General features: G+C 47.6%; 1 protein-coding gene across 3 annotated transcripts in view; it reads left to right on the forward strand.

Moving 5' to 3' along the window:
- Positions 1-16,856, forward strand: part of LOC126531097 (PHD finger protein 14) — a 57,816-nt gene that overhangs the window by 26,423 nt on the left and 14,537 nt on the right. For all 3 annotated transcript variants that reach the window (XR_007599582.2, XM_050178492.2, XM_050178491.2), the window contains exons 14-19: positions 4,702-4,797; positions 6,515-6,615; positions 8,024-8,155; positions 11,420-11,558; positions 13,628-14,071; positions 15,865-15,989. Coding sequence is in view for 2 of the 3 variants with exons in the window: in XM_050178492.2 (XP_050034449.1) it covers positions 4,702-4,797; positions 6,515-6,615; positions 8,024-8,155; positions 11,420-11,558; positions 13,628-14,071; positions 15,865-15,989 (1,037 nt within the window). In the remaining variant the exon portion in view is untranslated. The remainder of the gene's footprint in view (positions 1-4,701; positions 4,798-6,514; positions 6,616-8,023; positions 8,156-11,419; positions 11,559-13,627; positions 14,072-15,864; positions 15,990-16,856) is intronic.

A 16,856-nucleotide genomic window follows, 5' to 3' on the forward strand; every position in this document is an offset into this window, starting at 1 on the left:
GGTCGTTCGCGTGTACAGTCACGCCAACGGTGTCCCAGGCGGCCACGCGGGACGGTCTCGCAGAAGCATGGTCGGCGCACGCGCGGGCGGCACGTCCGTCCTGCTCGCTTCCCGAACCCAAAGAGACCAAGCGCCTTCCCTTTCGGCGCCCAAGTAACCCCGCAGCAGCGCGACAATCGCGCCATCTCTCGCACCGCGCTTGTACCACTCCGACTGCCAGGCCACGCGAGCCGTGCGGGAAAACAGCATATCAGGGGATGCGCTATGCGGGAAAAACATCAGGGGACGCGCGAGAGTCGCGCATCCCCACATCCCCCCAACCTTAAATCACTTCTTATTCCGGCGAAACATGTCACACGGTCTAACATTAACCCGTGCTTCGCGAACAAGGTGGTACATGCAACAGTGGCCGCGCCGGGGAAATGTCCACACGCTGTCCGTAACATGCGAGCCGACTGTCCTTGGGGTACACCGCTGGCGTCCGCCGGTCACAGCAGCAGCTTTGCGACTCGACGGCACGATCCCAGGCCAGGACTCCGGAGACGACGACGCAGTAGTCGGTACGAGCAAGCGTCGCTCGCGCCGACGCGCCCTGCTGGCAAGAGCCGCCGTAGCTGTCGGTGACCGCTGGCTCCTTTGTCCGCCGCCGAGGGTTGTGAGCTGGATGCAGGAGGCCGCCGAAGTCGCCGCGCCGAACTGGCCACAGCATCACCATCGCCCGGGGTGGCTCGATTGTAGTCCGGGGCAGCAGCGCAGACGATGTGCAGGTGACGGCAAACCAGGGGTGACTCCAATCACGCTGCGTAAACTCAGCACACTCGGCAAACACTAAAGTAGTGCAAGGGAGAGGAATTCTGCATGCGCATCGCCCACGTGGTACGATGTTCAACTCGGCTAGTAAAAGATCGGGCAGCTACTCAGATGCTAAGTTCACGTGAACGAAGCTCGCTTTCTTGAGTCGAACGAGTAATTTCAATTCGTGCGAGGCTAAATAGAATGAGGGAAGCAAATTGCAACGCCTCAACGTCACGGTCCACCAGGTTGTGTCCCTCCACGTGCGACAGGCAGCTTCGTAAAGCCTTAGGCCTAAATCGTCGCTACCCTGACAACAACCGGCATCCAAAAACAACACCCAAAATGGGCGCAAAACAGGCAGCCGCGAGGAGACGTTAGCTCTGTGAGGTAGTCCTACTCCGCTCGGTGCACACAGCATCCGAGTTGACGGCGCCCACCGTCCCAGACGGTGTCGGAGCGCCCGGTGCCAGGCCGCAATACCAGTCAGCCCGTAGTGGCACCCGTGACCCGTGGCCACCCGGCTCCCAGAGCCGCGACTTCATCCGAGTCAAAGAAATAGAAGAAGCTATTTACATAAGAAATTCGGACCACCCACGAGGCTTCCGTACTCACTCGCTTCAGGCTTGCCAGTGCTCCGCGGGCGCTCAGCCTCGCTCTCCCAGGATGCAGACCACGTGGCTCTCGTACCAACGAATGCCATTAAAAAAAACACTTGCGAAAAGGCTTAGCATGTTGACATGTTCAAACACACTACAGCCACCGCCGCCTCGCTCAAGAAAGCACGCCGCCAACGCTAGCGACCAAAATCCACGCTAGGCCTACGCTTCGGCTCAAACAAAGGTCTCGAACGAAGCAACACTGTTAAAATTATCGTCCGATGCCCCAAGAGCTCCACGTTGGGCAGCCAGATGTGGGAGATATGGGGTTCTCCTCCGTACTCTTGGGACAAAGGAACGACAACACAGTAGTGCAAACAATCACAAGGGCATTTATTGCACCTTTCATAGATCAATGCCAGCTAGCCGAGTTGCTATTCCCAAAACATGCCGATGGGCGCGCGACAAATCTAGAAGTCCGACTTACCGCGACCGCATTGCGAGCGAATATGGTCGCCCCGTGCTGGATCCCAACGCCTGGTCGTTCGCGTGTACAGTCACGCCAACGGTGTCCCAGGCGGCCACGCGAGACGGTCTCGCAGAAGCATGGTCGGCGCACGCGCGGGCGGCACGTCCGTCCTGCTCGCTTCCCGAACCCAAAGAGACCAAGCGCCTTCCCTTTCGGCACCCAAGTAACCCCGCAGCAGCGCGACAGTCGCGCCATCTCTCGCACCGCGCTTGTACCACTCCGACCGCCAGGCCACGCGAGCCGTGCGGGAAAACAGCATATCAGGGGATGCGCTATGCGGGAAAAACATCAGGGGACGCGCGAGAGTCGCGCATCCCCACAACGCGCAGCAAGATAGTTCACATGAGGCCACGCTGTCTCGGCACACCTACTCTTTGCACGCGCGGCAGATTACCTCTAAAGCAGGGTGCGCGGCTGCGTTCAGGCTCAGCCACGCTTACAGCCATGCGCAACCACGACCGAGATGCACGCCAGAAATCACGAGCCTCGTCAACTTAGCCCCTCCCCCCTCGCACGCGCTTGATCGTGTTACCAGGAGCTCGCTTCCCTCGCCCTCTTTCCCTTTGCTCGTGTGAGAAGGCTTCACTTGTGAAGCCACCATCTTTCTTGTCTCTCCCTCTCACACTTTCACTAGCACTTAAAGCACAAAGTGCGCTGGGCACGATAGCATCTTATCGCGCTTGGACTCTATACGGAACATGATGCGGCTCCTCAGCAGTCGCTCTTGTCGCACCACACGCGATTATAGGTGCGTTTGCAAGCAGCTGCTTGTAATTCAATCATTTGACTATCTGCGTCCTTGGAAGTGTCCATTTATTGTCTCTGCATTCCTTTCCGGCACAAGTGAAATTTCTATGTATTAAATCATATTACAAATACACTTCGTTATATTGAGGTTCTAAACATATGGTGTTTTTGGGCAAGAGGTTATGAAAAGTTAAATACACTTCATTATATTGAGGATTTCGTTATATCAAAGTTCATTATATTGAGGTTTAACTGTACTTTGTTAAATCGCGAATTAAGAGACACAGTTTTCAATGAAGCCAAGATCAGGAGATGAATATAGTTTGTTACATTGCAAATTTTGTTAAATCAAGGTTTGCAATATTGGGGTATGACTGTATACAGGGTGTCTACGAACCGGGAAAACCGGTTTTTCAAAATCAAAAGCTCCCCTTGAAATGCAACTGCAAAGGTCTGGTTTAAACCCGTGACCTTGAGCAATGCCATAGCCGTCGAGCTACCATGGTGGGCACAGAAGTGTTGATTTGACGTGCGACCACTTCCACAGTGTTGCCTAGACCCTATGGTGTTTTAATGTGGCTTTGCATCTTCATGCCCTGCACCAGTTGTCCACATGGCAAATTTGAATGGTGTTTACATTTCAGAAATAGAAGAAGGCATACTGTACCTACTGTACCTTCAGTTTTCCTGGAACTGCTATTTCCTTGCCTTCTCATGTCGTCTTCTCCCTCTCCCGCCCTCTCCCCCTGTATGAGAACTGCGAGAGTGGCAAGGCTGTTCTTCACTTGTTTCGTGACTGCATCGTTTCTATTCATTCTCTGCTTCCTCTCCCTCCTTCTCTCTACGTTTCTGCAGTCGAATCTCGCTACTACGAACCCCACATTAACGAATTTCTCAAATTTATGAATATTTTTAAAATCCTTGCCAGTTTGCCTATATTTTCAATGTAAAAATATTACAGAACTATGAATTTCAATACCGCACATATTTCATAATAATTCACGTAATAAATTTTCCCCTTTATAAGCGAGGAACATCAGTATTACAAATTCGGCTAAAAGTAACAGTGTCGCAACTCTCGCGTGAAACAGAAACCATGAGTGCAGTAGCTATCATCATCACCATGTCGAGTGCCAACTGACACGATGCCAATTGAAGACAATATTTTCAACGCAGACGAGACCACATGTTTTTATCAGCTCCTGCCAGATCTGACAATGCACTTTAAAGGGCAGCTGGCTTATAACTAGCTTACAACCAACCACTGGCTTACAGCTGCAAGTTTTTCATTACAACATTTCAAAATAACGAAAGATTTTCGGCAGTCCCGCGTGATTCGTTATATCGAGATTTGACTTTATCCACGTCCCTTCTGGATTTGCATGTTAGTAGAAAGGTAAGCATTACAGTTTCTGCAGTGTTCTTGAGGGTGGGGTCAAAGATAATTACGGCTGTCAAGAGGCTGATGTGGTGGCACCCAGAAAACTCCAGAGGGCATTGTGCGCATGCCATGTAATGGAAATGTCCAAATGAGTTTTTCCTGTCGACTTTCCTCTCTGCCACGCTCCTGCCGTGTATATACATGCTTTTAACCATCGCCCAACGCTGCGTGCAAGACAACAGCAGCAGTGCAAAACAAAGGAAGATACAAAGAAAGCTTTGCTTTATAAGTTGCCCTTGTGCTGCAAGGTCTGCCACTGTGGCTGAAGTAAGTTACCAGGTGCGTTCGTTGATGAGATCCGCTGTGTGTCTCTTATCACGATGCGCAGTTTTGTTTCACCGTCTTGTCTAAGCCTCACTTACACCAGTTTCCACAGTGCGTGGGATCTGCATCATTTCTTTCGGTATGTCTCTTCTTGGTTCAGCAACAGAGAATAACTGTTACCAGGCATGTCATGCAAAGCTTGCAGTTCAGCTATGAGAGCGCACTTTCAGAGATGCTACAAAATCAATTTTATTACGTTTCTTTTTTTTTTTGTATTTCTTGCCAGTTTGTGATGTCATCTTGTTACAATGACTTTCTTAATGCTGCAGGCAATAGTCCAATTGGAGGAGTTGAAGAAAGAGCATACTCACATGCATGAGTGCGGTGTACAGTATTGGAAGATGCTCTGTGACATTACAAACAAGGTACGTGCAAATTACTGTCAACCAGCTGGTGTTGAGTCTAGCAGACTTGTAATGCTTGTGAACCAGTAAAGGCGCAGCCGCATACACGCAATTTTTTAGCGACAAGCAACAGGCTTTGCCATCACGGAGGGCGATCCGTTAATGTCGCTTGTCACGTCGCTGGCTGTTTTTTTTGCTGCCAGCCAGAAAATATCGCTTCACTCCCGAAAGTCAGTGCGGTGACATCTGCTAGGGACAGCAATTGTGCCACAACATGGCAGCTACCAGTCCTCCCTAGTCTGTGCACTTTGATCTGAATTCGCTCTTGCAATTTGCTCTCTACTGTGACAGCAAAAAATAAATAGTAAAACCAGTCATCGCTTCATCCCATCTCAAGCTGAGGACAAAGTATCACCGCTCTTTTGTTGTTATTATTGAGATCAGTTGTTTGTGTTGATGCTGCTAGGCCTAAGACGCCACCGAGAGCCACAAAAGTGTTATTAAGTTTTGCTCACCAGATGATGCCACAGCATTTTACGCTTGTTGCATGGGACAGATTTCCACTTGCGATGATAGCACATTAAAGCTAGATCTAGGTAAAACGTTGACCTCTTGGTACATTTGAGATTTCTTTCTTTACAAGTGCATGATAGCATTTTTTTGCGCACAATGTACGTCTGTCGCTACTTTTTGCGTGATGTCGCATTCATGTAATTGCTCCAGGTTGCAACGCAACGCCCTGTCTTGTCACTTGTTGCTGTTGCTTGGATATCACGTGCACTTGATTGGCGCTTCAACACTGTGACACCGGCATGCTCTCTTTGATTTGTTGGGAGGTCACAAAAGAGACTGAAGTTTTATAATTGATGGTTGCTATTGGGTACATGAATATTTGGAACTTCAAGTGTAAACAAAATGTTTATGCATCGTATGAAATTATTTTATTTGAAAATTTGATGCTCAGTTTCTTCGAATGTTTGATTATGGCCAAATGTATGGTATAACTAAAATTATTAGAGCCTAGCTATCATTTATCTAGCTTTGTGGCATTGAAGTTATACCTCTTTTGTGAGTAAGCCCATGCAGAGTTGTCTTCCATTCGGGAAAACTTGTAATTGCCAGGGAACTTAGCATTTCTGTAAAATTCGGAAAAAAGGTTCGATTCTTATCTCTTTTATGTTAATTACTTGCATTCAGGGAATTTACTTCTTAACAGTTATAGTGTGCCCAATGGGATGCCAAAACCTCCCCAGAAAGAAAGGAAAAAAACCTGCTGAACTCTTAATCAGTTTCTTGGTTAATGATTGGTGCCATAATTAAAGTGCTTAGAATATGACACATGGTTGAATATAGTAGCATCCTGTCATATAACCTGTAGGGCTTATTTGCAATTTGTTGCAAGGAATTATTCCAAATGACCTGCTGGCATGGCGCACTGATGTTTTCAATGCCACCATTTTGCCTTCCCCAAAGTGGCAGTGATTGTGGATTGTCAGGAATTTTTCATTGAAATTATTGGGTAATACCTGGAAAAATCGGGCAGTGCATACTAATAGTCCAACTTTGTGGAAAGCTGCATGCATTGTTTATGTCCTGATCTATATGTTTACCTCCGCTGTGCCCTTTTTACTAAATTTTGCATATGGTTTTCTCTAGTGACCTACAAATTTAGCTTAGATCATTATTGATTTTTAGTGTCCCTTAATGGGAACTAACAGCTTTGTCAATCCACTTGCAGAAGCTTCCCATGCCAGAAGTACTTGAAGCCAGGAAGCCAGCAGCCAAGCCAACCAGCCGAACGAGCCGTAGATCTGATTCCGGGTCATCATTCCTCTTTGAGTAAGCTATTCTGTATCTTTCTATTTTTTCCACTTATGTACTACGTAGGGTTTGAGGCGATTCTTTTAAATGCAAAAGCACATCTTGGTTTTTGTGCTGCAGTTGAACCCTGCAATAACGAACTCATCGGGGAGAGCAAAAGAAATTGGCTTTTGTGCAAATTTCGTTGTTGCAAAAGGGTGTAGCACAAATAGGGAATGCGTCGTAAAACGGAACAATCCTGCTTTGGCAAGTGTTGCTCAAGGCTATAGAACTGCAATGCCGACAGCACCAAGTGCGCCCCATGCATCGGTCAGTGATGGCGACGCTGCCATAGAATGGTATTATTTGTCTATCGCTTTCAGAGTATTGGGATCGAGGTGCCTTGCCACGCCTCGTCCCCCAGCTTGCATGTTGTGCTTAGCTTGATCTCCAGAAATCACGGGCGTAACGGCAACATGGCGGACATGGCTAGCGTGCCTGAGCTGATTTCCCACGCAAACCGTACTTCTCCCTCCCAGGGTCGAATCACCGTGCAAGCGTCACTGGGACACGCCCGGCCTCCCAAGTGGCGGCCCCACGTTGGCACCAATTACGTGGAGATGGGTTTGCACAATGTTCACCCAATGAGCGACGGTCAGTAAAGGGCATGACGCTCCTACATTCCGCAACGCACAAAGGCGCAGGGTTTATTGACTCTTTGACACAGCACAGAGAATGCTCCAGAGTCAGATCGCCAACAAACACGTGTTTAATCACCGAAGATACAGCACAATACGACAGTCACGGCGCTTATGGGCAAAGGCTTACTGCAAGACTGATCGATTACGCACACCAACTGTGCTATGGCTAACGGGGAGTGGTCCACCAAGCAAGAGAATGACAAGTCGCAGAAGCAAAGGTCCCACGTAACCAACTCGTTGTGGACCTGTGAGCATCTGCCGCGGTGATAAAGCGCTCAGCGAACGAGAGCTTGAGTGGAGAGGGGGCCTGGGGGATGCCACTCGGGAGACCAATCAGGGCGCATCAAGGTGACACTTGCTCGCACGGTGGTTCAACCCCTGGAAAGAGAAGTATAGTTTGCGCAGGAAATTAACCTCGGCACGTTAGCCTTGTCTGCCATGTTGCCGTTATGGCGGCGGTTCCTGGAGATCAAGCAAAGCACAAGCGCGAGCTGGGGGATGAGGCATGGGAAGGCACCTCGATCTCCATAGGAACTGCAATCACTTTTGGGAGGTGTTGCTTAACTCGGCACTGGACGCAAAGCAACAGCGTTCCTCGAGCGCACGCTGTCACCTGTAGACACCGACGCGTCCTGTGCCGAGCGCGAAAGTGATTGCTTATTGAGAGATCATTCATGCCTCTCTCTTTCTTTCTCAGTGGCTCAAAGAAGATATTTTTCGTATGTTTCATTTGTTGTTCTATGCAGGTGTGGTGTCTGCAAGAAATCTCAGGACCAGCATCAGCTTGCCAAGTGCGACAAGTGCCAGCTACACTACCACCTCTACTGTCTTGACCCACCACTCACCAGGATGCCAAAGAAAAACAAGTCAATGGGATGGTGTGTTTATGCAGCCACTTGGATGCTGTATATTGTTGACTTGAAGGGACACTATGCGGCAACATGAAATCAATTTTTGAAAAAATCTTACTTTCACAATTCTGATGAAAAACGGTTAATTCATCATCATCATCGGCCTGCCCTAAGTTCACTGTAAAGCGAAGGCCTCTCCCAGTGGTCAGTAGTTATTCTCGTCTTGTTCCAGTTGACTCTATCCTATGCCTGCAGACTTCCCAGCTTTATCACACCGCCTATTTCTCTGCCGTCCTCTGCTGCACTTCCATTTCCTTGGTACCCATTCTATAACATTAACAGATGGACGGTTATCTGTTCTATGCATTATATAGCCTACTCAACTCCATTTCTTCCTCTTCAATCTCATCTCTAGTCCGTTTCATAATAGCAGGCAACACTACGAAAGCTAGAAATAGACATTTGTGACCAAGGAATAATGTGCCACATATGAAAAGAAGACATGTGTGTCATGCAATTCTAAGTAACATTTAAGTCCCATGCTTTTATGTTGCAAAATAGGATGTAATTATTACGCAGAAGAAGTTGCAGATCTGAATGTATTGCCATGGGATAAGCCATGACACGTTTCTGTTTCTGTGACCAGTAGCCACAATGCACCACTTGTGCTCGCAACCCCAAAAAATAGTCTTGCACACTCGAAGCTCAAAAGTGCACAAATAATACGGCTGCGAGCGTTAGTTGCGGCAGCTGCTCCAAACGCACATCACATTCCCCTGCCTCCAAGATTTTGACGGTGTCTGTTGCAATCTCAGAGGCAGAACCCGCGGTCTCTCGCTGGTCTCTCGTCAAGTCATTGGTCGAGCGTGCGCCAGCCTAGTAATCGTCACTTCCTCCGTAACAGGAAGCCGGGTCGGCAGCGAGCGCCCTCTCTTCGAAACTACCCTGAACCACAGGAACCTCCGCTCCAATGGGAAAACCAGCGACGCAGCAGGCATCTAGTAAAGAAGGCATTGGCCAGGCGTTCCTTCTCAATAACCGAGTAGTTTGCCTAGGCTTTGGTAAGGATGCAGCTGGCATGCACGATGACGTACTCTTCGAGGCCATCCTTGAATTGTGCAAGAACAGTGCCGAGCCCGGCACCACTAGCGTCCGTATGGATCTCAGTTGGAGCAGAGGGATCGAAGTGTCGCAGTACTGGAGGCGAGTTGAGAACGCATCGCAGTTCTTGGAATGCATCGTCGCATGCCGGGGTCCAGGCCGATAGGTCAGAACTGCCAGTGAGAAGGTGCGTCAAGGGGGCAATGATAGAGGCAAAGTTACAGACGAAGCGTCGGAAACATGAGCGTAGGCCAATGAAGCTGTAAAGCTCTTTCATAGTGGTTAGTTTAGGGAATACGGGTACGGCGCTAAGTTTTGTGGGGTCCGGGAGGATGCCGTCTTTTGAAACTACATGGCCCCAAGAATAGTAAGCGTGCGAGCGCTGAAGCGGCATTTCTTCAAATTTAGTTGCCCTCCTGCAGTAGAGAGGCACGCAAAGACTTGCTCGAGGCAACTGAGGTGCGATGCAGAGTTGGTGGAAAAAAAACCACAATGCCATTTAAATAACAAAGGCACGTTTTCCACTTCAGCCCTCGAAAAATGGTGTCCATCATTCGCTCGAAAGTGGCAGGCGTGTTGCAAAGGCCGAACGGCATGACAGTAAATTCATATAGCCCATCAGGTGTTACAAAGGCTGTCTTTTGGCGATAGACCTGTGCCATTAACACTTGCCATTACCCGGAGCGCAGATCCAGCGAGGAAAAGAATTCTGCTCCCTGTAAACTGTCCAAGGCATCGTCAATGCGCGGCAGAGAATAGACATCTTTGCGTGTTATTCGGTTAAGGCAGCAATAGTCGACGCAGAACCGCATGGAGCCGTCTTTTTTTTAAACAAGGACAACTGGAGATGCCCAGGGAGTGTTAGAGGGCGGGATGTCTTCAGCATGTCGTCAACCTGCTAGTCGACGATCCGGCGTTCAGCGGCCGATACCCGATATGCACACTGTCGCTATGGTGTTTGTTGGCTAGTGTCAATATGGTGAACGACTGCGGATGCTCGTCCCAAGGATGGTTCGTCAATGTCAAATAGGCGCGAAAACGTTGGAGGAGCTTGATAATTTTTGTGTGCTGCGAAGGTGTGAGTTCTGCATCGACGGCATGAGCGAAGACGTCTGCAGGGGCATTGGTCACGGTGCGGGGAGTGACGACACAAATTGATAATGTTCAGTAGCTAGGCAAGGGAACAATAATTCAGGATTGCCAGTCAGCCTCTAGAGTCTGTACAGGAGTATGTTTATCTAGGTCAATTATAAGGGACCCTTGTCATGAGAAGGAAATTTACAGAATAAAAACAGGTTAGAAGCATATGGCAGATGTTAACAAATCATGACCGGAAGCTTACCGCTGTTGTTGAAGTGAAAAGTGTACAATCGCTGCATTCTACCGGTGCTAACGTAGGGGCAGAAACTTGTAAGTTAACAAATAAGCTCGAGAACAAGTTAAGGACTGCGCAAGGAGTGATGGAACAAAAAATGCTAGGCGTAGTGTAACAAAACAGGAAGAGAGTGATGTGGATCAGAGAGCAAACGGGGATAGCCGATATTCTAGTCAACATTAAGAGAAAAAAAAAAATGGAGCTGGTCAGGCCATGTAATACATAGGGTAGCTAACCAGTGGACCATTAGAGTTACAGAACTGGTGCCAAGGGAAGGGAAGCACATTCGAGGAAGGCAGAAAACTAATGGGGGTGATGAGATGAGGAAATTCGGAGGCACAACTTGAAATCGCCTAGCGCCAGACAAGGGTAATTAGAGATTGCAGGGAGAGGCCTTCGTCCTGCAGTGGACATGAAAATAGGATGATGGTGATAATTATCATATAAGAATGTGCGATAACTGGACTCATTACACTGCTGCAGTAGAAGGTGGGCTACTCGAGCGCGAGAACTGCTCGCAGACAAGTAAACTCCCACCAGAACTCTGTGCGGCCCCAGCCATGGCGGCTTAGTGGCTACATTGCGCTGCAAAGCAAAAGGTTGCAAATTTGATTATGGGCCGAGGCAGCCACATAAGAATGCTCAAATACAACGCATTGGGTGCACATCTGGGAACCCCAGGTGGTCAAAATTAATTTGGGGTCCTCCACTATGGCATGCCTCATAATCAGATCTTTCTTTTGGCATGTAAAACCCCAGAACTAACTTTTCTTTTCTTTTAACTCTATGTGGGGCCACTTTTTGTGTTTGTGCAGGCAGTGTAGCGAATGCAACAAGAACTCTGATGAGGACAAGGAGAGGCATTGCGACCCCAATGCACCACGGCGCCTACGAGATCAACCTCGAGGCACACTGCGCTATGAGGACTTCCCCTTCATAGAGACCCCCAGAAAGGTGCGAACACACTTGCAGAGGCTGTAGTCTTGTTTGACAGCGCCAGCTACTTCCCCATATGGCTTTGAGCTATGCATGCATGTTACCACGGTGTCGAGTCGTAGTAATATAAGGCATTCTTTCTTTGGAGGTTAACAATAGAACACTGGTGGATGAGTTAATTCTTTTATCCTCGAGGAAAACCATGCATCATGAAGGGCTGGTTACACCGGCAGTCCTTATCTAGCAGCGGTCTGTGAACTTGGGCACACAGATTCATTCCATTCCTTAATATGCCAGTAACTATCTTTGCAACCAACTGCTGCACACGTCTTCCCTCATTATGTACCGTTCCACATTTTGCAACGGGAATAGACAACAGTGCGATAGCGAACACCTAGTTGCATTTTCAACAGCTAATCACGCAGTAGCAGGGCAGTAGCAGTAACGGTTTCGTATTTGTGTATTTTGTATTTTCATTCATTATCTCTATGTCATCTTCATCTCTCTGCGCTAAGGCTGCATATTTGTTTGCAAGTACCAGCCTGAATTTGTCTGCTTTTACCCTTCTGCCTCTAGGTTGACCTGTTTCATCCAGACCAATTTTACCATTTCTATCTTCAAATTGAGGTGAATCCTAGCCCTCACTGGCCTATGATCACTGCACTTTACCCTGCCTATCACTTCTACATCCTGCACTATGCTCGCATCAGCAGAAAGTATGAAGTCAATGTCATGTTCACCATTAGGGCTTTTCCAGGTCCACTTTCTGTTGCTACGCTTCCTGAAAGAGATGTTCATTATTCGAAGCTTATTCCTTCTTGCTTTTTCCCCATTTTTGCGCTGAAGTCGCCTATTACTACAGTATACTGAGTTTGCACTTTTTTCATCGCGAATTCAACATCTTCATAAAACTGAACTACTTCCTCATCATTGTGACTGGATGTTGGAGCGTCGACTTGTACTACCTTTAATCTATACCTCTTAAGTTTGATTACGACTACAGCTATCCTCTCATTAATGCCGTAGAATTCGTCAATGTTGCCCGCTATATGCTTATGGATTAGGAATCCTACCCCGTATTGCTTCTTATCTTGCAGACCTCTATAGCAGAGGACATGCCCGTTATCCAGCAATGTATAAGCCTCCCCAGTTATTCTAATCTCACTGAGGCCGATGATATCCCAAACAATGTCTGAGAGTTCCTCTAAGAATCCTGCTAAGCTATCCTCACTTGACAGAGTTTGGCAATTAAAGGTTGACAGGGTCAGTTTCCATTGGTGGCCTGTCCGGACCCAGAGATTCTTAGCACCCTCTGCTGCATTACAGGTCTGACAGGTCTGACGGCTGCCTTGGTCAGGTGCTTCGCAGCTGCTGGGGACTGAGGGCCATGGGTTTATTGAAAGAATCATTTGGGAGGTAGTGGCCAAATAGTGCACCAGGGAGGCCAATTCCTGTTCTGGTGAGGGAGTGTCTTTTTTGAAGCTTAGTGGGCCTTCCTAATTTGCTTGTACCTGGATTAGTATAGCCCCACTCGCTCTTGGCATCTTTTGCCGGTGTCAGGCGTCACTCCAAGCATTTTTCATTTTTATTTTCATTCACCCGCACCTTAATGTCAGTGTTTTTCTTCCTTGCTTCTACTTTACAGAACTGGCAAAAAATAACTTGTGTACAGAAACGTGTACGCCACGACTGAAAGAGATATAGTGCCTGTCAGCATTTTCAGGCTGCCTTGCCCTAAGCAGTGAATGTAAAAGTTTTGTGTAGCTCGTGTCTTCGGGAAAGCTAAAATGGTTTGCTTTGTAGTTTGATCCAAGGACAGGGATAAATTTTCCTAGAACTATGGAGTTTTTATGAAGAGGAAATTGAAACAGGTTCCTTTGTAATAGTCTGCTGTGTATATAGGCAAGCAGCAATTTTTGCTTACATTAAACTCCACCTTGCAAATTACTGCAAAACTTTAGAAATGAAGTGCTGAATAAGTGTACGAGGGCGCACAAACTCTCCTGACTCTACCCTGGCCCCGCTGCCCAATGGCTGAATTGCCAGTTGTCTGGATCATGGCTAGAATGCGCGTTCTTGCAATGCAGTTGCAGACCAGTCGTCTGAGTCGCCGTGTGCGACAGTCGCGCACCTGCATTGTGCCAGACACCCCAAACGTCACCGCTACGACCTCTGCCACTCCTGTTGCCAACACTTCCACCACCACTTCCACCACCACTTCCACCACCACCACCACCACTGCGACAGTCACTTCCTCTGGTGCTACCACACCAGTGGCAAAAGCGACACCGGCAGCTGTTGGTGGTGACTCACTGGCAAGTCCTACGGAGCCTGCAGAAGTGGCCTCCCAGAGCCCAGCTGCCAAGCGGCAGCGAAGCTCGACAGGCCAAGGGAAGCGTCCTCGCCGTCGCCTGGCTCCCGAAATGCAGGCCTACCGCAAGGCAAAGCGAGCCAAGCGCAAGTCCGCACCTGCGGCAGTGGCACCAGCTGTGACACCTACCCCAGTTCCTAAGAGTGAACCCTCTACACCGGTAGGTCTTTTCTTTAGAATTGCTAAGCGTGTCAAGCAAACACATCAATAAAGCAATCCACACTATCGGGTCTGGAGCTGTTAAAGAATTCTCTTGCATTAGCGTTGCTCGCAGATCTGTACTCAGAGAAGGTAGGAACCAGCTGAATATATCATAACAGTGGTAAAGATGTTATAGCGCCCATGTCCATCGCTTTCTTGTGATATGTTATCTTTCACCATTATATGACTAACTAGCCTGTCAACAAGCCATATGCAGTTAGAGCTGGTTTTAAAACAAATTTTGCAACTCCTCTGTGGACACACACGTTGTCAAACTGTCAAGATGTCATGCATCTGGGAAGGGAGGTGCCAGCTGATAGAGAAGGAGAAACCATGTGAGCATGGTTGGTCATTGAGAGGAGGTGTACTGCGTCACATAAAGGACCTAAAGTATACCCGGCTGCGAGACGACTAAGCTGTGCAGGAAAGCTAACCTCTTGGTGGCACGGGTTTACGAACAGTGAGGGTGCACTTAGAGCGCAGCTAAATGAGTCGGGGGTGATTGCACAGAGGAGTCCAACTGCAATAAGAATGTTCTTTCAGGGAATACAAATCCAATGGGCTGATCCACAGCAATGACACCGCCCCCACACAGCCTCACTATGTAAACACGCCAGCTCCCCACCACATGCCCTTGTCGTGCCTCAGAGCAGCATGAAATTTCAGCCTCGAGCATTAGGTGATCTTCGACTGCTGTACTCACCCGAGTAGGAGCCGGGACCTGTACAAATCTTGTGGGTGATTGGCGTTTCGCCAGAACCAGTACTACTACGATGCCTGTGCACATCACAGTATGCTAAAGGACGCTATTCTAAGCAAACCTACACATGCTTACTTGGGATCATAATAAAAACTTGTTTCTTTTCATGCAATCTAGCGTGTGCCATACCATCTTCACCTCCTACATTAAATTTGTGCTTGCGTCACATTTTTGAATATGCAGTACTTAGACGGAAGAGGCTTGTCACACAAGCTGCACTGCAGAAGTCCTGCTTGCATGTAGTGCAAAACATAAGGAAAAGAAAAGACACTGTCTTCTTGTAGTTCTTTACTAAGCAGTGGTCATAGCAAATGTGCAGCACCACTTGACTGTGGCTGTGCACCTTGTGCCTCACTAATTTGTTGTTACTTTTGCAGTGCCACCTGAAGTTCCAAGCTCATTGCTTGAGAACAAGTGCAATGAGTGGCAACTGGCGCAAGGCCAAACGCTTCCGTGTTTATGTACATTTTATGCTGGATAATAATGTGCAGGTTGGTGAGACCAGATAGATGTTGTTATTACTCAATTTTACGCATCAACTTGAGTCAAATAAACAAGCCTTTACTAGTCTATTTTTACCATTCACAATATAATTACAATGTTCCAACGGGTTAAATTATTCAAACTTCCTAATGAATCCTTGCTAATGTCGTTATTTGATTCAGAAGTTAAGCATTTGTATTCGATTCATGTTCAAAAGTTTTTTTTATATTTGCTCCCTCCCAACTGGAAAGCATCAATGAATGCTGGAGGCCTATCCTTGTAAAATGTTGCTTCACATTGCACAGGATGTCTGCTCCATGGGTCTCCAAAGGGCACTGCGATTCTTAATGCGTGTTCCACATGTCCAGGAAAATGTTTGCTTGCACACAAGGAACTGTCAGGTGTCACTGCTTATGTGAAGTATGCACAAAGGCTCGAAGGCTTTCTTTTGTCTTGTGCACATAGCTGGCCATACTTAACACTCCTGCACCTTCTGTGTGGCTGTGCAGTACATTGAAGCAGTCCCTGGTGTGTCTGGGATTCGCATGCCAGTGAAGAGGACTCCGCTGGACAAAGACCTGAAGGTGGAATGCAAGCGATGCGGCAATCCGGGTGACTGCACAAATCTTGTTGTGTAAGTCACTTGTATCCAATGTACAGTCTCTGCCAAAAGTTATACGAGCCACTAGCTTGCCTCGCACAAGAGCACGGTAGGAACCAGCTGAATGTATCATAACAGTGGTAAAGATGTTATAGCGCCCATGTCCATCGCTTTCTTGTGATATGTTATCTTTCACCATTATATGACTAACTAGCCTGTCAACAAGCCATATGCAGTTAGAGCTGGTTTAAAACAAATTTGGCAACTCCTCTGTGGACACACATGTTTGCAAACTGTCAAGATGTCATGCATCTGGGAAGGGAGGTACCAGCTGATAGAGAAGGAGAAACCATGTGAGCATGGTTGGTCATTGAGAGGAGGTGTACTGCGTCACATAAAGGACCTGTCAATGAGTGCTTTAGTATGTTAAACATCCAGGTGACTGCACAAATCTTGTTGTGTATATGATGGCACTTGTATCCAATGTACAGTCTCTGCCAAAGGTTATACAAGCCACTAGCTTGCCTTGCACAAGCTGTTGACACATCACATGGTGACAGTTTTGGCGCATCCAGGTTGTAGAGGGTATGAGTTGTCTTTTTGCGCACAGTTGGAGCTTAAAGTAAGGTGGTTCCTGATTAAGTTTGGTGATCAAGCAGATAGGCAGTTAAAAACAAACCCAAGTAAGCAGTCAGGCTAGTCAGAGATGACCTGAAACAACTAGAATATTTCATACTTATGAGCCATACGAAAATCTGGTTCATTTTAACTTGAAAATATTCTTTGTGCAAAAAGTGTCCTTGTTCTTTCAGCACCACGTATATCCTTCGCCTTCCTGTTTTAGAAGACAGCTACATTTGTTCAAAATGTGAAAAAAAAAAGTGGCTTGTGATCACTGAT

Source organism: Dermacentor andersoni, chromosome 5 (genome assembly GCF_023375885.2).
Source record: "Dermacentor andersoni chromosome 5, qqDerAnde1_hic_scaffold, whole genome shotgun sequence".
Classification (NCBI taxonomy): Eukaryota; Metazoa; Arthropoda; class Arachnida; order Ixodida; family Ixodidae; genus Dermacentor; species Dermacentor andersoni.